The 25,378-nt window shown below is 42.7% G+C and overlaps 1 protein-coding gene across 1 annotated transcript in view; it reads left to right on the top strand.

Annotated features, from left to right (window-relative positions):
• The window catches only part of LOC124594266 (sialin-like), a 197,517-nt gene that overhangs the window by 121,521 nt on the left and 50,618 nt on the right, over positions 1 to 25,378 (top strand). The window contains exon 8 of the mRNA XM_047132629.1: positions 17,702 to 17,834. Within this exon, the coding sequence (XP_046988585.1) occupies positions 17,702 to 17,834 (133 nt within the window). The remainder of the gene's footprint in view (positions 1 to 17,701; positions 17,835 to 25,378) is intronic.

Below are 25,378 nucleotides of genomic sequence, written 5' to 3'. Positions count from 1 at the left end.
CGCCGATTCTGTGGAGAACCTCCTCATTACTTAGCTTATCACTCCACCTAGTTTTCAACGTTCTTCTGTAGCATTACATCTCAAATGCTTCGATTCGCTTCGGTGCCGGTTTTCCCACAGTTTGTGTTTCACTACCATACAATACTGTGCTCCAAGCGTACATTCCTAGAAATTTTTTCCTCAAATTAACCCCTACGTCTGACAATAGAAGACTTTCTTGGCCAGGAATGCTCTTTTTGTCAGTGCTAATCTGGTTTTTTTATGTCCTCCTTGCTCCACCCATCATCTGCTACTTTCCTGCTTAGGTAGCAGAATTTCTTCACTTCACGGATTTTGTGATGATCAATCCAGATATAAGTTCCTCGTTGTTCTCATTCTTGATGCTTCTCGTTGCGTTCGTCTTTCTTCGATTTACTCTCAATCCACATTCTGCACTCATTAGACTGTTGATTCTGCTCAACCCATCCTTTAATTCTTCACTTTCAGTGAGGATAAAAATTTCATCGGCGAATCTTATCATTGAATCCTTTCACCTTGAATTTTAATTCCACGCTTGAACCTTTCTTTTATTTCCGTGAGTGATTTTTCGATATACAGATTGAACAGAAGAGGCGAAAGACTACATCCCTGTCATACGTCCTTTTCAATCCGAGCACTCCGTTATTCGTCTTCCACTCTGATTGTTCCCTCTTGGCTCTTGCAGATATTGTATGGTACCCTTCTTTCCCTGTGGTATATCCCTAATTTTCTCAGAATTTCGAACATCTTGAACAATCTGACATTGTAGAATACTTTTTCCAGATCGACAAATCCTATGAACGTGTCTTGATTTTTCTTTATTCTTGCTTCCACTATCAAACTCAATGTCAGAACTGCCTCTGTGGTGCCTTTACCTTTCCCAAAGTCAAACTGATCATTAGCTAACATATCCTCCATTTTCCTTTCCATTCTTCTGTATGTTATTCTTGTCAGCAACTTAATGCATACGGTTTTAAGCTGATTGTGCGATAATTCTCGTACTTGCATGCTCTTGCAGTCTTCAGAATTGTGTGGATCATATTTTTCAGAAAGTCAGGTGATATATAGCCACATTCATACATTCTACACACCAACGTGAATAGTTGGATTGTTGCCACTTCTTCCAATCATTTTACTAATTATGGCGGACTATTATTCATCACTTCTGCCCTGTTCGATTTTAAGTCTTCCAAAGCCTTTTTAAATTCTGATTCTAATATTGAATCCGCTCTCTCTTCTATATCGACTCCTCTTTCTTTTTCTATCACGTCATCAGACTGGTCTCCCTCTCATAGAGGCGTTGAGTATACTCTTTCCACCTATATGCTCTATCCCCTCCATTTAACAGCGGAATTCCCATTGCATTCTTATTGGTGTCACCCTTACTTTTAATATCAGTGTATACTGAATCAGGCCTTCTGACAATCATTTCTTTTTCGATTTCTTTTTAATGCAGCCATTTCGCCTTAGCTTCCCTGCACTTCCTGTTTGTCTCACTTCTAAGCGACCTGTGTTTATGTATTCCTGAATTTCCCTGAACATGTTTGTACTTCCTCTTTCATCAATCAGCTGAAGTATTTCTCTTGTTACCCTTAGTTTCTTCACAGTTATCATCTGTGTACTTATATTTTTCTTTCCAAGTCCTGTGACTACCCTTTTTAGAGATGTCCTTTCCACTTCAACTGTACTGGCTACTGAACTGTTCCTTATCATAGTATCTACACTCCTGGAAATTGAAATAAGAACACCGTGAATTCATTGTCCCAGGAAGGGGAAACTTTATTGACACATTCCTGGGGTCAGATACATCACATGATCACACTGACAGAACCACAGGCACATAGACACAGGCAACAGAGCATGCACAATGTCGGCACTAGTACAGTGTATATCCACCTTTCGCAGCAATGCAGGCTGCTATTCTCCCATGGAGACGATCGTAGAGATGCTGGATGTAGTCCTGTGGAACGGCTTGCCATGCCATTTCCACCTGGCGCCTCAGTTGGACCAGCGTTCGTGCTGGACGTGCAGACCGCGTGAGACGACGCTTCATCCAGTCCCAAACATGCTCAATGGGGGACAGATCCGGAGATCTTGCTGGCCAGGGTAGTTGACTTACACCTTCTAGAGCACGTTGGGTGGCACGGGATACATGCGGACGTGCATTGTCCTGTTGGAACAGCAAGTTCCCTTGCCGGTCTAGGAATGGTAGAACGATGGGTTCGATGACGGTTTGGATGTACCGTGCACTATTCAGTGTCCCCTCGACGATCACCAGTGGTGTACGGCCAGTGTAGGAGATCGCTCCCCACACCATGATGCCGGGTGTTGGCCCTGTGTGCCTCGGTCGTATGCAGTCATGATTGTGGCGCTCACCTGCACGGCGCCAAACACGCATACGACCATCATTGGCACCAAGGCAGAAGCGACTCTCATCGCTGAAGACGACACGTCTCCATTCGTCCCTCCATTCACGCCTTACGCGACACCACTGGAGGCGGGCTGCACGATGTTGGGGCGTGAGCGGAAGACGGCCTAACGGTGTGCGGGACCGTAGCCCAGCTTCATGGAGACGGTTGCGAATGGTCCTCGCCGATACCCCAGGAGCAACAGTGTCCCTAATTTGCTGGGAAGTGGCGGTGCGGTCCCCTACGGCACTGCGTAGGATCCTACGGTCTTGGCGTGCATCCGTGCGTCGCTGCGGTCCGGTCCCAGGTCGACGGGCACGTGCACCTTCCGCCGACTACTGGCGACAACATCGATGTACTGTGGAGACCTCACGCCCCACGTGTTGAGCAATTCGGCGGTACGTCCACCCGGCCTCCCGCATGCCCACTATACGCCCTCGCTCAAAGTCCGTCAGCTGCACATACGGTTCACGTCCACGCTGTCGCGGCATGCTACCAGTGTTAAAGACTGCGATGGAGCTCCGTATGCCACGGCAAACTGGCTGACACTGACGGCAGCGGTGCACAAATGCTGCGCAGCTAGCGCCATTCGACGGCCAACACCGCGGTTTCTGGTGTGTCCGCTGTGCCGTGCGTGTGATCATTGCTTGTACAGCCCTCTCGCAGTGTCCGGAGCAAGTATGGTGGGTCTGACACACCGGTGTCAATGTGTTCTTTTTTCCATTTCCAGGAGTGTATATCCTCAGAGAACTTCATGTGTTTGTCTTCATTCCTTAGTACTGAATTCCATTTCTTTGTTCATTGCTTCTTTCTGAGTAGTCTCTTAAACTTCAGCCTATTTTTCATCACTATTAATTTGTGAGTCTACATCAGCTGCTGGGTATGGCTCACAAGCCAGTATCTGATTTTGGAATCTCCGCCTAACAATGATGTAATGTAACTGAAAGCTTCCTGAATCTCCCAGCCTTTTCCAACTATTCAAAATTCTTAAACAGAGCAATCGCTGTTACTTGCTGAAATTTACTGCAGAACTCAATTCTTTCTCCTCTCTCATTTCTAGTGCCAAGCCCATATTCTCCCGTAACCCTTTCTTGTAATCCTTCCCCTTCCTTCCTCTACAACTTCATTCCAATCTCTAATGACTATTAGATTTTCATCCGCTCCCTTTATGTGCTGAATTGCCTGTTTAATATCCGCATATACTTTGCCTGTCTCTTAATCTTCAGCTTGCGATGTTGGCATATATACCTGAACTATCATCGTCGGTGTTGGTTTGCTGTAGATTCTGATGAGAAAAATTCTGCCACTGAACTGCTCACAGTAACTCACTCTCTGCCTTACCTTTCTATTTCTAAAGAAATCTGCACCTGTTATACCATTTTCGGCTGCTATCATATTACCCTATAGTGATCTGACCACAAATCCTTGCTCCTTTCCATTTCACTTCATTGACACCTACAATAGTATCTCCCTTTTCAGATTTTATAGCTTCCTTACCACGTTTAAACTTCTGATATTCCGCACCCTGACTAATAGAATGATATCCTTTTCAGTTACAGGCGACATCTCCTGTGAATACACATTATGTTTCTGCCTTGTGCATCCTTATGCCATTGATCATTGGTGACCCTTCCATCTTTAGGGGCAGTTTCCCACCCCAAGGGCAGAATTGGAGGAGAGTGCTGTGAACCTCTGTCCACTCCTCTGCCCTCTTTGATAAGGCTACACAAACAGCCCTTGAAATCAGGTCAATAAAGCAGCCAGATACTACTTCTCAACACATATGTTGTGCCAAGAATCTTACACAGCAGAGGCTTGGAAACAGTTTCTTTGCCTGTGATGTGTAGGCTGTAGTGCAAAGTTATAATGCAGATCGATACTGTTCCCACACAAGACACATGTCATGTAGATCATCCTATAATGTAGAAGCTGAAGAAATGAAAGAGGAAAAAAAAACTTGATTGGTGGTTTCTTCAATTGAATTGGAGCTATGAGTTATCTCACAGTGCTGATACTAATGAAGTTTGCAGTTAGTTAGCCAAATTTGGTTGAAATCGATCCAAGATTTTGGGAGAAGATCCTGGACATACGTAATTTCATACATAGCCTGTCTTATATTTACAATGAACACACCTCCTCCTTCCCTCTCTGTATTTACATATTCCTCCCTCTGTCTGCCCACCTTGTCCTTCCACCTCTATCGGTCTGTTTTGTGCTTTGCATTCTGTCTCTTTGCATCCTCCTTCCCCTCTCTTTATCTATATCTTACAGCCCCCTCCCTCTGAACATATTCTCCTCCCCATCTATCTGTCCATCTCTGCCTCCCCATCTTCCTTTTCCTCCTGCCCACTACCCCTCTACACCTTCCACCTGCCACATGAATCTTCCCCTCCTGTTCTCCCTCTGTTCATTTCCTCCACCTACTCACACTGTCCATCCCCTCCTCCATACATCTTAATATGTTCCCAGCCATGTTCAGTGGCATGTGTAGCCCCTGCAACATAGTTCAATAAAGTAGGCCTATACTATTCTCACAACATGCTTGTTATGCAGGGCAGGCTACACTTCATGGACTTGAGAATCATATTTGCCCCTGACATACAGGCTGCAATGTAAAGCCATCGATGAAGAAGGCCGATACTACTCCAACACAACATGTGTGTCGTGCAGGCATCCTACATGTCACGCCCTGGAAAACAATTTCTTGTCTCTGACATGTAGGTTGGCCTGCAATGCATGTTTATTTGGCAGACCGATATCACACCTACGTGACCTGCCTGTCATGCAGGGCAGAGTATATGACAGGGGCTGGAAGACACACGCTTTTGCCCATATGTGTGCTCCTATTGCAGCTCGGAGGTTGTATCTCCCACAATTTTCTTACTCGTGGGGCCTACTGTGTCTATACCAAATTTTGTTGAAATCGATCCAGGGATTTGGGAGTAGATCCCACAAATACACACATATGCTTTGCATGATATATATATTGACAGATATGTGCAATAATAGAGTTAACACACCTTCATGAAAAGCTGCTTCACACAATGCGAATAACAATGATTGATACAGGTTTGAAGATTGCTAATGAAGTTTTCAAAAAGTAATACCATGTAAAGGGGTATTATTCTTTATGACCAGTGTTCATAATAGCTACTGACATACTGAAGCTGTTAGGTCTGTGTTAAAGTAGTATTAATACCGCTCAACCATACTGTAGAGCTCTTGAAAACAGAAGTGCAGCTTATATTTTAATTAACAATAACTATGTTATTGAGACATAAGTGTTGTGATCAAGACTGACTTTTAGTTAAAACATAATACTCTATTGATCACTGTTTCCAAAAATGTTTACCAAAATTGTAAGAAGTGCAGCTTGCCTGAAACTGTTCAAAAATTTGGTCCTCAGTGTTTGTGGATGTGAAATATTGCTCAGTTCATGGTACATGTGTTTCAAGTACAGTCCATTTTAAAATATTTGCTGATATTAGCACTAACAGATAGGTTAACCAAAACATTAGATACTTATATGTCCTAACTGGGCGTTGTACACAGTCTTAATTTCATAGTAGGCAAAATAATAATCACACAGTAAATAAAAATTTTGGTACACCGTACTGAGCTTTGTTGGACAAACCGAACTAAATTTAACGCTCATGGGATCTTTGTTTCCATCAAAGCTGCTAGTAATTATTCAGCAGACGATTTATACAATTATTTCATGATTTCCGTAGTTTGTGGCGAAGCCATTGGCATTAAGGGGGCGGAATGCTGCTTTGGAACCTAAATGTCGTGTAATGGGGTAGAAAGTAGCTGGGGAACATTGGTTTGTAATGGTGAGTGGTCAGTGGAGGAAACATTTGAGGCTTGTTTTACAGACCTACCCCAAAATTCATTCGGAGTTCAAAATGGTTCAAATGGCTATGAGCACTATGGGACTTAACATCTGAGGTCATCAGTCCCCTAGAACTTAGAACTACTTAAACCTAACTAACCTAAAGACATCACACACATCCATGCCCGAGGCAGGATTCGAACCTGCGACCGTAGCGGTCTCGCGGTTCCAGACTGACGCACCTAGAACCGCTTGGCCACAACGGCCGGCTCATTCTGAGTGATTTACAGAAACCACCAATGGGTTTGATCGAGGATTTGAAGTCTGCTTCTGACGTATACGCGGCCATCACTCAGTGATATCAACTCAGAGGAAAGAAGGTGCCTAAATCACTGTGCTGACTGAAACCTTTAACAGCAGCGTTTGCTTTGGTGCAAAGAAGAACAGTTAGGCGTACTTTAGACTGTTTCCCTTATTTACACTTTTCTCCTCTAAAGGCAGTCGTCTTGTCTGACACCAGTTGATAAAACAATCCCGTCTTGTCTGTGTTGCACAAGTATTCAAGGCTGTATTTTTCTGACAGTTGACACATGGGTTTTTCTTCCAAAATTCTGCATCACCTAAGGTGCTGATTTTTCTTCTCCTGAAATCACTTTAAAAATGATCCCATGCCTATGCTTAAATCTTTGCAACCATTCGTTACTTGTTTTAAAATTGGAATCGCCAAGCAACTTAGTGAAATCTAAGGCTTTTTGGCATGTCAACGGACCATAAATTGCTACGTCCTGTGCATGCATCTAATTAAACCACTGCAGTGTAGCACTGTCCACATCGCCCGCAGCAGCCGTCTTCATTCTTTTTCTTGAAGGATTACGTTTGTCACCTACAAAACTTTCTTCAATTTCTTTTCGTATTTAAGGAATGTAGCTAACGTTGATCTTTCAAGTCCATACTTCCTTGTTAAGTCTACTTGTTTCATTCCGTTATCAATGTCTTTGAAAACCTCCATTTTTGTCTCCAACCTTGTTTCCGAGTTCCAGGCGTTGTCCAAATCTTAGCGAAGTCCAAAGCGCTTACATCAACTAAAAACATTCACAGACTGCAAAAATCGCGGAGATGAGCTGCGTATGAGCCCGACAAAACACTTCTGTCTGCTACTGAAGCTCAACAACGGACAAACTAAACACTCTTTCAAACAAAGGAGCTCTTTGACGTTTGACGCTTAACACAGCTCGCGGCGGCTGTTCGCTATTCTCTTTATCGCTAGAATAAATACAGTACTGCAGTATGTAGCGAGGCTTCTGGAAATGAAGCGACGGAAGTGTAGTAGCTAAATAAACAATACCTACCGCTACAGAGAGCTTCTTAGAAGTAGGAAATAGTAAATTCTTCGAAATTTTGTTTTCGTTGTAATAGGACGTTCCTAAATTTACTTCATCGTTGTAATGAGGGATAATTAACATGCTACACATAGGAAACCAGCCGGGGCCATATAAAATCATCGCTATACCCGGGTTAATCGTTGTATTGGTAATGGTTATACAGCGGTTTGACTGTATAAAGTATGTGGGACGGGATTTCGGTGGGAGTGAAGACTGGTTTGGGGTTGCGGACTCATAACCAACTGAAATTTAATTTTATAAACAGAATGAACCACGCAATTTCCCAAGCACATGCCACAGAAAAAACAAACGAGGATTTCATGCTCAGTTTTACAAATGACTTAACACCTCGTATATAACAGTCTACATCTACGTCTACATGGATACTCTGCAAATAAAACGTAAGTGACTGGCAGAGGGTTCATCGAACCACATTCACAATAATTGTCATTTATTCCTCTCTCGAACAGGTCGCGGAAAAAGTGAACACCCATATCATTCTGAGCGAGTTCTGATTTCCCTTATTTTATTATGTGACCGGTTCTCCCTATGTACGTCTGCGTCAACAAAATATTTTCGAATTCGGGGAAGAAAGTTGGTGATTGAAATTTCGTGGGAAGATCGCGCCACATCGAGAAATGCTTGTGTTTTAATGATGTCCACCCCAAATCCTGTATCATGTCCGAGACACTCTCTCCCCTATTTCTCGATAATACAAAACATGTTGTTCTTCTTTGAACTTTCTCGATGTACTCCATAATCCTATCTGGTAAGGATCCCACACCACACAGCAGTACTCCAAAACAAGACGGACAAGTTTTGTGTAGGCAGTGTCGTTAGTAGATCTGTTGCAGCTTCTAAGTGTTCTGCCAGTTCAACGCATTCTTTGCTTCGCCTTCCTCACAACATTTTCTGTGTGTTCTTTCCAATTTAAGTTGTTCGTAACTGTAGTTCCTAGGTACTTAGTTGAATTTACGTTCTTTAGATTTGATTGCTTTACCATGTAACTGAAGTTTAAGCGATTCCTTTTAGCAGTCATGTGGATGACTTGGCTCTTTCCATTATCTGGGGTCAAATGTCAATTTTTACACCATATAGTTATCTTTTCTAAGTCGTTTTGCAATTGGTTTTGATTTTCTGACGGCTTTACTAGACGATAAATGGCAGAGTCATCCGCAAACAAACTTAAGATGGCTGCTCAGGTTGTCTCCTATACCTTTTATGTAGATAACGAACAGCAGAGGGCCTCTGCACTAGCTTGAGTAACATCATAAGCCACTTCTGTTTTACTTTCCGTCAAAATATTTATAATATGAATAATATAAAAATCAGGAAAATAAGATATAGCCTTGCAGTAATGATATAAACTTTAAGAGGAGACAAATGAATATACAATCAGAAAAATTTTAATATAATAAAAATATATTATCCAATACAAATGCTTCATCACACAAAGATCAACTTAAACAGGGCACCCAGTATAAGCTGGACAACACAAATTTATCAAGAAAATAGCACAAGGACACCAACTAGGATCAAAACCTTAAGCAGAAACAGGTATATAACACAGCCAACATGTACAATCTTCAGTCACACAATAACTAAATGTACATCAGTTATCAAGGCACAAAGAAAGGCAGATTGAATGATTAATAGCTTATCACTAAAACACAGGTTCTCACCTAATTCACTGCTTTAGAATATCCAGGCCCACATGGCCCCACCAGGTTTCATCGAAATACAGCACATTTATGCAAGGCACTGCTACTCAAATTACAGATTCCATAGTGGTCCCACTGTTTCACCAATTTAAAATCTTCGCAATATACCGATGCCACCATAGACTCAAAGGTCACCACAAACAGATTACGTACAGCCTGCCACTTTTTGCAATGAACTCTTTCTTCAGGAAACACGTCCTGGCTCCCGGCTGCCATATGTTCCGGATATACAGAGGCAAACACCATCTGCTACTCCAGCAAAATTATTCCTCATGTCAGCAGCAGGTCGCATCCAGTGTTGTAGTTCTGCAACCTGACTGCCTTGCTGCGTCTATCCTATCAGCTCAGACTCCATGTGGCCCTCTTGAGCTTCCTCCCAGATGAGTTCACTTTCGCCAGGAGATTCCAGCTTGTTCCACAGTGGCTGCCTCTGGCCGACCAGTGATCACCTGTCCTCCATTACACGTAAGGGCAAATAGCACAGCACATCCTGGGCCACCCACATCAACAGCAAAGAAGCTAAACTTTTGCGCTAATGCCTAGCCTCGGTGATGCACCACACACTTGTCAACCGCTTCTCACGGCCACTCGACGCTGGCTGCCAGTTGTGCAACTCTTCTACACCAAAATGTATTCACTGCAGCAACTTCATGGGCCAACCACACTGATGTAAAACAAGCTCAGCCAGATCACCATGCTAGGCCCCAAGCGCCGCACTGCCACACTGAGACTTGTCAGCTACTGCTTTCAGTGGCCAAGCACAGGCTCTCGGGACAAGTTGCCACTACAGTTCCATACTTTCTACTGCTTTTCTGCTATTCTGGAAGCTAGAGTCCAAAGTTTTTGTTGATCATACCTCTTGCATTCTTGCGGAGATATTTCCATAGTATCTTTCATTCCCTAACAATTATTTCTTTACATCTAACCGAGAAGTGAAATACCAATTTTCAAAAATTACACTCTAAAATTTTTTGAATATAAAGAAATATTTTGGTAAAAAATTCCCATCGCCATTTCCACTCTCTTAGGGGTTGAATTTCCAGAAATACTGAAACCCGTATTTTATTTTATTGGTAACCGAGAAGTCAAATACTAATGTTCATAGATGTGGCTCTAAAAATAGTGTAGTAGTTCTTTAATACTGACATATTTTCAAAAAATCTTTCACTCACTATTTCACCACCAGAAGGTTAAATTTCCAAAAATGCTGACATGTGTATATCTTTATTTCTGACAGAGGAACCAAATACCAATTTTCGTAGATCTAGCTTCAAAACTGCCTTAATACCGACATTTTTCAAGAAACTCTTCATCCTCTATTTCACTCTCTTAGGGTTAGAATTTCGAACAATCCTTTCATAAATGACGCCTTCCTTAGCAGCCATCCTTAGCGGTTCGGGCTGGTCGATGATGAGACAGTCAGTCAGGACATTGCCTTTTACACTGAAGAGCCAGAGAAACTGGTACACCTGCCTAGTATCGTGTAGGGCCCCCGCTAACATGCAGAAGTGCCGCAACACGACGAAGCATGGAGTCGACTAATGTCTGAAGTAGTACTGGAGGGAACTGACGCCATGAATCCTGCAGGGCTATCCATAAATCCGTAAGAGCACGAGGGGGGTGGAGATTTCTTCTGAACAGCGCTCTACAAGGCATCCAAGACATGCTCAATAATGCTCATGTGTGAAGAGTTTGGTGGCAAGCGGAAGTGTTTAAACTCAGAAGAGCGTTTCTGGAACCACTCTGTAGCAATTCTGGACGTGTGGGGTGTCGCATTGTCCTGCTGTAATTACCCAAGTCTGTCGGAATCCGCAATGGGCATGAATGGATGCAGGTGATCAGACAGGGTGCTTACGTACGTGTCACCTGTCAGTGTCGTATCTAGACGTATCAGGGATTCCTTATCATTCCAACTGCACGCCCCGACCTCACACCATTACAAAGCCTCCATCACATGAACAGTCCCCTACTGACGTGACTGTCCAATCGATACAATTTGAAACGAGAATCGTCCGACCAGGAAACATGTTTACAGTCATGAACAGTCCAATGTCGGTGTTGACGGGCCCAGGCGAGGCGTAAAGCTTTGTGTCATGCTGCCCATATCGATGATGTTTCGTTGAATGGTTCGCACGCTGACACTTGTTGGTGGCCCAGCATCAAAATCTGCAGCAATTTTTGGAAGAGTTGCACTTCTGTCACGTTGAAAGATTCTCTTCAGTCGTCACTGGTCCCGTTCTTGCAGAACCTTTTTCCGGCCGTAGCGATGTCGGAGATTTGATGTTTAACCGGATTTCTGATATTGACGGTACACTCGCGAAATGGTCGTACGGGAAAATCCCCACTTCACCGCTACCTTGGAGATGCTGTGTCCCATCGCTCGTGCATCCACTGTAACACCACGTTCAAATTCACTTGAATCTTGATAACCTGCCATTGTAGCAGCAGCAACCGATCTAACAACAGCGCCAGACACTTGTTGTCTTAATAGGCGTTGCCGACCCAAGCGCCGTATTCTGAGTGTTTACATATCTCTGTATTTCAATACAGTTTCGTTGGCTCTTCAGTATACATACAGGGATTGGCTTTTTAAATGCTTCACCATGTCAATCGAATAATTTAATGACGGCTTTCGTTGCCGTTGTATAATTCCTTCCTTACCCACACTAAAACATAAGCTTCTTTTCTTAAAACATTGCTGTTAATTCGTAGTTTCAATAATATGGACGGAAGCAGAGTAACACCAAACAAATCAACAACGGACAAGCAATCTTCATAGCGTTACATATAGTAGCATAACTCTAACGACAGTCTAAAATTAGGTGTTAAAAAGACTGGACAAAAGTACAAAGGAACATTGTTTAGTGACATACTGATTTGGTGTACAGTATATAATTATGATGTAAGAGATGAACGTATTAGTTTTTCATTCGAACATAGAAATATAAAATTATTAAAAGGAGAATTATATTTTATTAACAAATAATGCTGCACCAAAATTCAAAATTAAAGCAGGACACCATAGTATTTCGCTTCCAGCTCGTAGTGTCTTATGGCGGCCGCTTTCTTGTCTCTCTCAATTCTTGTACTGCGATCAAGTACAGACGAGCTGGCAATATTATCTTTATTTTTGCTGCCAGAACTTTTAAACTGAACCGCGAGCTACATTTCTTGACTATATCAAGCGATCAGAAAGACGTGATAAAAAATAACTTTCAGATACGCTGCAAGCTGTAAGTGTTGAATCACCATCTACAGATAGATCATTGTTCAAGACGTACTTTGCGACAAGGTACAAACTTCGGTGTTAGCTCGTTAACACCGTATGTGCAGATATTTAAGCTCCTCGGAAATGTAGCTCTGCCAACACTGTGCATATACTACGTTACCAGTTTGCAGTTAATAATACGATTCATTCAAATGGACCTGCAGTATTCAGTCAGTGGACAGTACACAGAAAATCTTTTTCACCTGAATAAAACTGTAGGGTCTTGCCCACTCGTCTCGTATAGGGTTCCTAAGGGATGCTGCGTTCTCAGAATACTATACAACAATTTAAAAAAATAACATTAGTAGTTTTATTTCAATAATACTTAATACTTAACTTTGAAATAACAGTGGTGTCACAAGCGATGGGCAACATGCAAACAGTAATGATCTTCGCTATAACAATGGATATGGGTTACTAACAACTATTTGTAGCACTCTCTGCTAGGCCTGTGCGAATACTATCCGGATACTGAGCCAATCTGAGCGGTCAAGGCTGGCAGAAGCGGCGCTTATATTCTCCTCTTCTAGAGGCCGCTCCTGTCGTGGTGCAGTGCACCATTGGCCAACGTCGTTTCACCACCTTCTCTTCTCTTGTGTTCTTCTTCCTCGTTTCGCCCCTTGTGGTTACGCCAGAGCAAACACTTTATTAGCCATTTTGTAGATAAGTGTGCAGGATTCTACACACATCACAAGAAGTTTTGCATCAACTCGGTTCCCAGAAATCGTGAAGATAGATGTTGACTGTGGATATTGTATCACAGACACAGTCCCTTTGACTGTTCAGAGATGTCACTAAACCCGCCCAAAGATGTAACCAACGATGAATGAGCAGCGCCTATTAGACGGAGGTGGTCCGACAGCCGATCAGTTCCAGTCATTCCACCAGGAAGGAGGGACAAGGCTCGTGTTGTCTGTAGTTCAACTATGCCTAGATGGCCAATACCGCGGTTCGATCGCGTCCGCATTGTTACTTTGTGCCAGGAAGGGCTCTCAACAAGGGAAGTGTCCAGGCGTCACAGAGTGTTGTTCGTAGATGGAGGAGATACAGAGAGACAGGAACTGTCGATAACATGCCTCGCTCAGGCCACCCAAGGGCTACTACTGCAGTGGATGACCGCTGCCTACGGATTATGGCTCAGAGCATGGCGAGGTCCATCTGTGCAATCACGACACCATGCAACATGCTCAGGATTGGCATCACGTTCTCTTCACCGATGAGTGTCGTATGTGCCTTCGACCAGACAATCGTCAGAGACGTGTTTGGAGGCAACCCGGTCAGGCTGAATGCCTTAGACACACTGCCCAGCGAGTGCAGCAAGGTGGAGGTTTCCTACTGTTTTGGGGTGTCATTATGTGGGGCCGACGTACTCCGCTGGTGGTCATGGAAGACGCCCTAACGGCTGTACGATACGTGGATACCATCCTCCGACCGATAGTGCAACCATTTTGGCAGGTGTGGTTAAATTTAACGGAGCTAAACTTCTAACTGTTGTTATTTATAGATCCCCAGACCCCGATTTCACAACATTTTTGCTAAAGCTAGACGAGGTTCTTGGTTCACTTTATAGGAAATACAAAAAGTTAGTTATATGTGGTGACTTCAATATTAATTGTATAAGTGATTGTGCAAGGAAGAGGATGCTGGTAGACCTTAATTCATATAATCTTATGCAAACCGTAGTCTTTCCAACGAGAGTGCAAGGGAACAGTAGAACAACCATAGACAACATTTTTGTTCATTCCTCATTACTAGAAGGGCATTCTGTTAGCAAAAAGATGAATGGCCTTTCAGATCATGATGCACAAATTTTAACTCAAAGATTTTTGTGCTGCAACACGTGTTAAATATAGTCATCAGCTGTTTAGGAAAGCTGATCCAGTTGCTGTAGAGACCTTTGTAAACCTTATCAAGGAACAAGAGTGGCAAGATGTTTATAGCGCTGATACAGTAGACGATAAATATAATGCTTTTCTCAAGACTTTTCTCGTGCTCTTTGAAAGTTGCCTTCCGTTAGAACGTTCAAAACACGGTACTAGCACAAACAGGCAGCCTGGGTGGCTGACTAGAGGGATAAGAATATCTTGTAGAACAAAGTGGCAATTATATCAAAACTTTAAAAACAGTCAAAATCTAAATGCAGCAACCCATTACAAACAGTATTGTAAGGTGCTTAAAAATGTTATTAGGAAGGCAAAAAGTATGTAGTATGCAGATAGAATAGCTAAGTCTCAGAATAAAATTAAAACCGTATGGTCAGTCGTAAAGGAAGTGGCTGGTCTGCAGAGACAGGTCGAGGATATAGAATCAGTGCGTAGTGGGAATGTCCGTGTTACTGATAAGTCGCATATATGTACAGTATTTAATAATCACTTTCTGAATATAGCAGGTGGACTAAATAGAAACCTAGTCCCAACAGGGAATCATATAGCGCTCTTAGAAAAAAGTGTTCCGAGACTGTTACCTGAAATGCTCCTCCATGATACTGACAAGAGGGAGATTGAGTTAATAATTAAATCACTTAAGACCAAGAACTCTCATGGATATGACGGGGTATCTAGCAGAATACTGAAGTATTGTTCTATGTATGTTAGCACAGTACTTAGCCATATATGTAACTTTTCCTTTAGGAGTGGTCGGTTTCCTGACCGATTAAAGTACGCGGTAGTGAAGCCACTTTATATAAATGGAGACAGGGATAATGTTAACAATTATAGACCTATTTCTATGCCATCAGTGTTTGCTAAAGTTATCGAGAAGGTTGTATATGCAAGGTTACTGGAGCATTTAAATTCACATAATTTGCTGTCAAATGTTCAGTTTGGTTTTAGAAATGGTTTAACAACTGAAAATGCTATATTCTCTTTTCTCTGTGAGGCTTTGGACGGATTAAATAAAAGGTTGCGAACGCTAGGTGTTTTCTTTGATTTAACGAAGGCTTTTGACTGTGTTGACCACAAAATATTACTGCAGAAGTTGGACCATTATGGAGTAAGAGGAGTAGCTTACAATTGGTTCACCTCTTACCTTAAGAACAGAAAGCAGAAGGTAATTCTCCGCAATATTGAGAGTGGTAGTGATGTTCAGTCCCAATGGGGCACTGTTAAGTGGGGCGTTCCCCAAGGGTCGGTGCTGGGGCCACTGCTGTTTCTTATTTATATAAATGATATGCCTTCTAGTAATACAGGTGATTCAAAAATATTTCTGTTTGTTGATGACACCAGCTTGATAGTGAAGGATCTTGTGTGTAATATTGAAACAGTATCAAATAACGTAGTTCATGAAATAAGTTCATGGCTTGTGGAAAATAATTTGATGCTAAATCACAGTAAGACTCAGTTTTTACAGTTTCTAACACACAATTCAACAAGAACCGATATTTTGATCAGACAGAATGGGCATATTATAAGCGAGACGGAACAGTTCAAGTTCCTAGGAGTTCGGATAGATAGTAAGCTGTTGTGGAAAGCCCATGTTCAGAATCTTGTTCAGAAACTCAAAGCTGCTTTATTTACCATTAGAACAGTATCTGAAATAAGTGACACTTCAACACGAAAAGTAGTCTACTTCGCATATTTCCATACGCTTATGTCGTATGGTATTATTTTTTGGGGTAATTCTTCTGATTCAAAACGGGTATTTTTGGCTCAAAAACGGGCTGTTCGAGCTATATGTGGTGTAAGTTCGAGAACCTCTTGTCGACCCCTATTCAATAGTCTGGGAATTCTGACATTGCCCTCACAGTATATATTTTCTTTAATGTCGTTTGTTGTTAGCAATATTAGCCTATTCCCAAGAGTTAGCAGCTTTCACTCAGTTAATACTAGGCAGAAATCCAATCTGCATGTGGAATGCACTTCCTTGACTCTTGTGCAGAAAGGAGTGCAGTATTCTGCTGCATCCATTTTTCAATAAGCTACCACAAGAACTCAAAAATCTTAGCAGTACCCCAAACACTTAAGTCTAAACTGAAGAGTTTCCTCATGGCTCACTCCTATTCTGTCGAGGAGCTCCTAGAAGAGCTAAAAAATTAAGCAAATTCCAGTGTTACGTTGTTGATTTTCTTTATTTAAATTTACGACTTGTCACCTGAATATGTTTTTTTATATTTCATTTTATTCTGTTTCTAATATCGTGTTATAATTTCATGTATTGACTTGTTCCATGACCATGGAGACTTCTCCTTAATTTGGTCCCACGGAACAATAAATAAATAAATAAATAAATAAGGATATTGGCGAGGCAGTCGTGTTCACGGATGACAATTCGCGCCCCCATCAGGCACATCTCGTGAATGACTTCCTTCAGGATAACGACATCGCTCGACTAGAGTGGCCAGCATGTTCTCTTGACATGAACCCTGCCAAACATACCTGGGATAGATTGAGAAGGGCTGTTTATGGACGACGTGACCCACCAACCACTCTGAGGGATCTAAGCAGAATCGCCGTTGAAGTGTGAGCAATCTGGACCAACAGTGCCTTGATGAACTTGTGGATAGTATGCCACGACGAATACAGGCATGCGTCAATGCAAGAGGACGTGTTACTGCATATTAGAAGTACCACGTGTACAGCGATCACCACCACCTCTGCATGTCTCGCTGTATGATGGTACAATATGCAATGTGAGGTTTCCATGAGCAATGAAAAGGGCGGAAATGATATTTATGTTGATCTCTATCCCAATTTTCTGTATAGCTTTCGAAACTCTCGGAACCGAGGTGATGCAAAAAAAAAATTATATGTGTACACGTTCCATTTGCAACAGGTTTCAAGAAGAGCTGAAAAAAATGTGAGAGATAAACTTCAAATTTTCAAATTCATGTTTAAAGGGTACCTTTGGCATACCCGTTTTATTCTCCATGGGAGTTCCTTCGGGTAATTTAGAGCTGTCCGCTAGAATGTGTTATTAATTTACATAAAATCTTTTTCATCAGATTAGTAATCTGTTCGTCCTGATCTTGTGGCTAATTCTTTGTTCGTAGACGTTAGTACACGTCAGTCATCTGCCTTTACTACACTGTTAATTTTATGATTTTTGTAGACATTTCGTGTGTTCACTTTCCACAGGTCGGTCTTCTGACAGGGCTGCCACACGTCTGCAGGACGATGTTCTCGCTGGTCGTGTCCTCTGTTGGTGATTGCCTGCTCAAGAGGGGCCTCTTATCCAGGACTAAGCTCAGGAAGTCTGCCGCCGTTATATGTAAGTCCTCATTCGTCTGTTTTGTGGCTGTGTTTTTCGTGTATTCCGTCAGTCAGTCTTCAACCTGCAAAATGGTAAGTAACGTAATTCCTTTTCGAACATCGTGTTAACGTAATATGACAAAACGTTATGCAAACTCTTACGAGTACAATTCAAACGCGTGTAGTTGTAGTGTTTTCTTTGGTGTTGTTAGGTTAGGATATCGGGTAGAAACTGCTAGGAACTGACAGAGCCAACTGATAAATCCTCAATGTGAGTATGCCTTAAGGTAGTTATTTATCATTGGGAAGGAGTCAGCATTCTTTTTTAAATTTTATTTTACGAATTCACTCTTGATTTCCATTAGGCTGTGTTGTTATAAATCAGTACCCGTCGAATGCATCATTTAAATACCAGTAGCATATTTTGAAAACCGTGCTAAATCATAAGAATATATTCGACTTAAACCAGAGCAATTACACAATTTGTTGCACTGTACTAATCAGGTCTGAGATAATTTTACGTGAGATGAAGGACGTTAGTCATCGGAAATGTTTTCATTTTGGTTGTGAAAACTTGGCAGTCATCCTTGAGAGCTTTTATTTTCTTTGAGATTTCATGAAAGCTGATATAACGACTTAGTGTTCATTTCTCGCAAGTGAGTGCCACAGTTGCCTCTAAATAAGAACATCGTATCAACAGCGTATCCAGCAAGAGATTTAAGTACTTTGTATACTAACTTGTTGCATGTTGCCCTTGCTAAGCTAACAAAAACATATTGACAATACACGACGTTTAGAAACAGTATGACACTTTTGGACAGTAGTTTTCGATCTCAGTAAAAATGCAGGGTGTCTCGAATCATCACGCTGGCATTTTCAGGTAACTGAAATTTCACTTCGGGAATCTCAGTGTACAAAGAAAGCTTTTTCGATTTGTCGACAGCCGTAAAATACACAAGAGGGCACAACTCGTCGGTTTGTCATCGGATTGCAGTTTTCATTCAAATAATTCACAAAGAGTCTTCCTCATTACCGTAGTAACAACAATTTAGGGCCAATTTACACGCTGCTGGTTCTATAGAAAACATTCACAAACTGTGAGGACTATATCACATTCGTCCTCATTGTGCGGCCTTTCCCTTGGCTTTGTGATTGATCCTTTGTAGCGATGTTATTCGTAACACACTGAAATTTACGATATTGGATGAACGTGATTGTGCGGTCAACACTGAGATTTACGATGATGGAGGAACGTGACTGTCGCGTCAAACATCAGTTACGATCTGTCATCAACACTGTCACGCTCTTAGTCTGTGTTTACTGATTAGTAAACCACAGTCGTCATATGTAACGTACTAGAGCGGTGCCTGTGGATGATGGACGTTTGTTTTACCTGTCGTGTGAACCGTCATGAAATTCCTTGTTGATCATGGTGCACACGATGCTTGGCTGACGTCTTTATACCTGCAGGGCACTCACGCTCTTTACTGACCCATCTCAGCCCACAATACGTCTTAACTTCTTGACAGGAACAAACCCACCGTATTTCTGCGTAAAAGATCTCGCACTGACTCTGACCTCTTTCATATATTATATATTATTTCCAGACACCGAGATATCAAACCCCTTTTCTCGTGTTCCAGTGTTTGACGGTGACACCTACCTCACCAAATAACATGGAAACAAATTGTGCAGCCTGCACCATAATCCTGCACTAGACATCCAGTTCTGAACTTATTCCCTTCTAGGATTGAGTGATCAATGACTCAGAAAAGAGGAGTGGCAGCTCTTTAGTCACCATGACAGACTGTGGTGCAGGAAAATACAGTACATTCGAAGGGTTATGTATGGGTTTATTTACCTTACTGCTGTAAACAGCTTTTGTTAGTCACAAAAACAGTAGAAAACAAAGGTCTTAGAGCACTGCATTAATGCAGAAAACACTTTTCCACCCTTATTTTTGCTTTTGATTTGAAACGACAGCTGGGATGAAGGTGCTGTGTTGGCTCATTTGGCCCTTCACCATGACAGATGCTCTGCTAAATGAAAGTACTTGGCTTCCCTACTACTCCCGACTCACCATTTAGTAGATCACAGATGGCTCATGAGATATTGCACTCTTGGCTCACTCACTGATTTGGATCTAGATGACGAACGAGTTACTGTGGTCTTGGTTCATTGGGGCTCCCAGCAGCCACTCATGGCTCCAGACTTCTTGTGGAGCAAGTCAGAGGTCGCCTTTATCATTTCATTCTTGGTTCACTCACTACATTCGGCTCATAGCATTCTTAGCACGTTCACGAATTCATCTTGCTGTTCGACTTGAATCTTTCAGTCAACACTCACCATTCAAGTTCAGCTCGCGGTGGATATAACTACACGTTTATTATACTATTAAATTTTACGTATGTATTAGTGCATTTACACATTACAGAAAACATTTGTTCTCATTTTAAGTTTTTACTATTTAAAAAGTGTATCTTTATGGTAAGTAATTTAATTTTTCCACATTTTTTAAGCCACAGGACATAAGCTAACCATGCTGCCTACTCATAGAAGCGTTTCAAGTGATATGTGTTATCGTTTTACCAAACTGCATAAAGAAACAGAAATGACATTGTTAAATCAACAGCTCCCTGCTCTTCTGACTCCTCATCAAAACAGAAGACACATCTAAACTTCAAGCATCCAACAGCACCACTGTGACACTGTTATTCAGGAACCCCATCAAGACCGCAGTCAACCTATGATTCTCTGCGGAAATTCGAGAAATTATTTCTCACTGATTATCCTCCCCCCCGCCCCCCCCCCTACACTGACGAGCCAAAACCTGACGACCATCTACTTAAAAGCTTGTTGGTCCACTTCTGGAACGCAATTCAGCAGTGGTTCTGCATGCCATGGATTTGACAAGTACTTGATAGGTTTCCAGAGGTTTGTGGCACCAGATGCTTACATTCCATAATTTACGGGCAGTTGGTTTGTGGGCACATAGCTGGCACCTGATAGCATCCCAGTTGGGTCTGATCACATTTAGATAAGCCAAATCTGATGGCAAAGACATCAACGTGACTTCACCATCATGCTCCTCGGACCATTGCAGCACGATTCTGGCCTTCTGAGGCGAACAGTTATCCTGCTGGAAGACGCCATCGCTATTGGGGAAGGAATCAAGCATAAGGGGTTACAGGTTCACATAGTCCACTACTCTCATGGTGCCTTCGATTAGTCCAGGTCCCATGGAAGCCCAGGTGAATGTCCCCCATAACCTAACACTGCTCCCATCGGCGTGTGTCCGTGGTGCACTACATGTTTCAAGCAGCCGTTCGCCTATATGACGACTTCTCTCGACACGACCATCAACCTGGTTTAACAATAAATGGGATTCATCCGACCAGCTGACACGATTCCATTGATCTGTGGTTCAATCTCGATGATCCAATGCCTACTGTAATCATAACTGACTATGCTTTTGGGTCAACGAGGGAACACGTGGCGGTCCTCTGCTGCAGAACACCATGTTCAATTCTGTGCGCTGAGCGGTGTGCTCCAAAAAACTTTTGCTTGCGCCTACCCTGTACTTTCTCGTCAAATCTGCCACAGATTGTCGCCTATACTGCGTTGGAGAGCGGGAAAGCTTCCGATCCCTATGTTCTGAGGTATGGACGTCTAAATTCTTGTCCCCTACACGTGGTTTCAGCATTCTTCAACCACTTTGCATAGATACTTACAACATTAGCACACAAACAGCCAACCAGCTTCACCGTTTCCGAGGTGCTCGCTCCGAATCACTGGGCCACAAGAATCTGGCTTTTGTCAAAGTCGCTTAAGTCGGCGGATTTTCGCATTTGCGTCACTTGTCGTTCGTCGCTAGAATGATATCCCATTCGTCTCTGCTCCGCTCATATACATCTCTTACCGCGTCATGTGGCCCCAGCGCCAACCGATTTTCATTAGTAACAATACATGTGTAAATCTATCAGTGGTATAAAGCAGACCGCATTAAATGAAATTATTAATTTCTTGTACTACGTGCCAAAGCTTCTATAAATTTTGCAAATGTCATATTCGCTTGTAGCTGTCACTGTTTTTATTGCACTATTGCAGTTTCTGCATCTGTGCCATATGTCTAACATTTTGGAAGTTTATGTGTAGAGCTATTTGCACCCATGGGGACAATTTTGGTGCACAAGTAACTATGGAAACATAGTTTGTTTTCCAGTTATGGTAATTACACATCACTGCATAGTATGTTTTGGAAAGTGACTTGTGCACCAAGGTTAACCCCATGGCTGCAAACAGGGCCAGACCACGACCCCTTCACTACTACAAACGAACTTTAAGGCCTGTATACCATCTGATGATGAATCGCTGTTGACTTGAAATCAAAAAGGGTACAAATGGCTCTGAGCACTATGGGACTTAACTTCTGAGGTCATCAGTCCCCTACATCTTAGAACTACTTAGACCTAACAAACCTAAGGAGATCACACACATCCGTACACGAGGCAGGATTCGAACCTGTGACCGTAGCATTCGCGCGGTTCCGGACTGAAGCGCCTAGAACCGTTCGGCCACCGCGGCCGGCGATTCGAAACCGATAGCTGTTTCTGCCATAACAATAGGTGATTGGCTACAGTCATTTCTGATAAGCTTTATTCGTCACAGTCGCAGTGTTCCACATCCATAATGGATAAAATCTCAGTTCTACATAGGCAGTTTATGAAGCAGCAATTGTTGACAGACGTTGGTGGTTCGATTTTTGTTGTTTGAGGCAACTCGAATGTCTACCGTCTTGTTAAAGGACGGTATATTTTACTTACCCCTCTCCTATAATTTGTGTATAAAACAGGCACAAACTGCTTTTTTATCCATTGTTAAGTGCAGAACAGACGCACTTCATCAGCAGGCAGCACGCGTTCCCCCCTCTCCAATCGCCACCGCTAAACTCACGAGCATATTTCACATCAGCACAAAAATTATTCCTGTGCCAACAGGAACTAAGGTGTTCAGATGATTAGATTTAACCGCGGACGACTCTACTAGTTCGATTAATCTTAATTCTTTATGTATCCTTAGTAACGATGTCTGTGGTATTAGCGCCTTTGATATTATATGAGTGCATGGTGTCTGTTCTTTCAGTTAATTAAATTTCACCGCGGACGTCTTCGCTGCTCCGATTACTCTTCATTATTTATGTATCCTTATTAACGGTAGCCTAATTCCTCCCTAGTAAGCAAGAGATCCTGGGTTCGAATCCCGGTCTTGTACACATTCTCATTCGTCGCCGCTGATTCCACGTAATGTCCCGATGCAGCTGACAGCGGCGATCCCCTCCTTTTCATTTCTTTTCTTCCCTTCTCCTCCTCCAGTTATTTCTGTTATTGATACAAACAAGCACTAAGCTGCCTCTTGAGTCCACAAATTTTGTTTTAAACGAATTGGTATCCTCAACATATAGTTTTCACTAAAACATTTAAATTCCGATAAGCACTATCAGCACCGCGGACAATTCGCACCAGGTACGTCTTTCCTGTAGAAAATTGACCATAATTGGACCCGAGGTCAAAGCGGAAAACAACCTCTCCATGAGATGACGTAACATAATGTATTCACGTTCAGTGTAAGCGGGAGTATGGCGTGTATATTCTCCCAACTATCTGTAGTTACACAGCATATTGTTTAATACAGACGTTGGAAGGAAGCAAGGCGCAAGGTTCTTTCACTGTTTTTTTTGTTTTGTTTTTTTATTTTTTGAAGTCCCTTCCTAAGTCAAGGTCTTCATCTCACAGTAGCACTTACAGTCCACGTCCGTGACTATTCGTTGGATATACTAGTATTCCAATGTTTGTCAAACTCAGCAGTTTTTGCCCTCTGTGTCTCCTCTAGTACCATGGAGGTTATTCCCTGATGTCTTAACACATGTCCAATCACTCGACCACTCCTTAGAGTTTTAGCCATATTCCTTTTCTCATTCGCCGATTCTACGGATAACCTCCTGATTTTATTTTGAGACTGTTCTGTACCACGATATCTCAGACGCTTCGATTCTTTTCTTTTGCGTAGGAACGGCATATTCCACAAGTCAAGCTGATATTAAAATAACGTAGAAAAATTATAGAGCGGCTTCACTTATTACAACATAGGGGTTGGACAAAATGTGCGAGGGCTATTCGAAAAGTAAGTTACGATCTGGCGCGAAATGGAAACCACAGCGAAAAGTCAGTAAAACTCTGCACAGATGCGTTTGGCAGTGTCTATAGCTCGCCCGTTGATCTCGTCACGTCGCTCTTTTCAGGTTTGACCACAGAGTGAGCACGTGTAGATGCCTAGGAAATTGGAAATGTCTGGTAAGTTCCTATGGGACCAAACTGCTGAGGTCATCGGTCGCAAGGCTTGCAGACTACTTACCCTAACTTAAACTAACTTACGCTAAGGACAACAAACACACCCATGCCCGAGGGAGGACTCGAACCTCCGGTGGGAGGGTCCGCGCCATCCGTGACAGGGCGCCTGAAACCGCGCGGCCATTCTGAGCGGCGCGCTTGGCTTAAGTGTCGAGGGTATTGGAAAGTACTCGTAGGTACAACGCGACAATTAATGTCTAAGTTGGAGGAATAGTTGGGACGTGTAGTAACTGCTGCAAATAAAACATTTTTTTAATTTTCACAGTGGTTTTCATTTCTCGACCTATTGGACCTTAGTTTCCGAATAGCCCTAGTACGGAAACATCGCCAGAAATGAAACTTCCTGGCAGATTAAAACTGTGTGCCCGACCGAGACTCGAACTCGGGACCTTTGCCTTTCGCGGGCAAGTGCTCTACCATCTGAGCTACCGAAGCACGACTCACGGCCGGTCCTCACAGCTTTACTTCTGCCAGTATCTCGTCTCCTACCTTCCAAACTTTACAGAAGCTCTCCTGCGAACCTTGCAGAACTAACACTCCTGAAAGAAAGGATACTGCGGAGACATGGCTTAGCCACAGCCTAGGGGATGTTTCCAGAATGAGATTTTCACTCTGCAGCGGAATGAGCGCTGTTATGAAAGCTGTGAGGACCGGGCGTGAGTCTTGCTTCGGTAGCTCAGATGGTAGGGCACTTGCCCGCGACAGGCAAAGGTCCCGAGTTCGAGTCTCGGTCAGGCTTACAGTTTTAATCTGGCAGGAAGTTTCATATCAGCGCACACTCCGCTGCAGAGTGAAAATCTCATTCTGGAATCATCGCCAGAAATGTGTGCTTGAACATAAATGCAGACGCTAGTGATGCCTGTAGGTTGCGCTGTTGTGTTTGACCACCATTGACATCTGCACAATGTTCTCAACACCTTGTAAGTGTTAGTCGTAGTCAGAACAGTTTTCTGTGTGGTTGTGAGCGCATCATGTCGGAACTCGAACGTTTGCAAATCTTTGCTGCTCGTACGGTCGGTGATTCCACAACGAAGGGAGACGGACTATTTGGTGTTTAGGCACCACATCGAGGATTTATACCGCACACACGAAAAGCAGAGAAACTATATCTGATAAGCCACAATGCAGACGAAAGTGTGTTTTCAATGATCGTGAC

This window comes from Schistocerca americana, chromosome 2, assembly GCF_021461395.2.
Source record: "Schistocerca americana isolate TAMUIC-IGC-003095 chromosome 2, iqSchAmer2.1, whole genome shotgun sequence".
In the NCBI taxonomy this organism is placed as follows: domain Eukaryota; kingdom Metazoa; phylum Arthropoda; class Insecta; order Orthoptera; family Acrididae; genus Schistocerca; species Schistocerca americana.
Note: the sequence above shows the minus strand (reverse complement) of the source record. Positions and strands in the feature narration are given on the sequence as shown.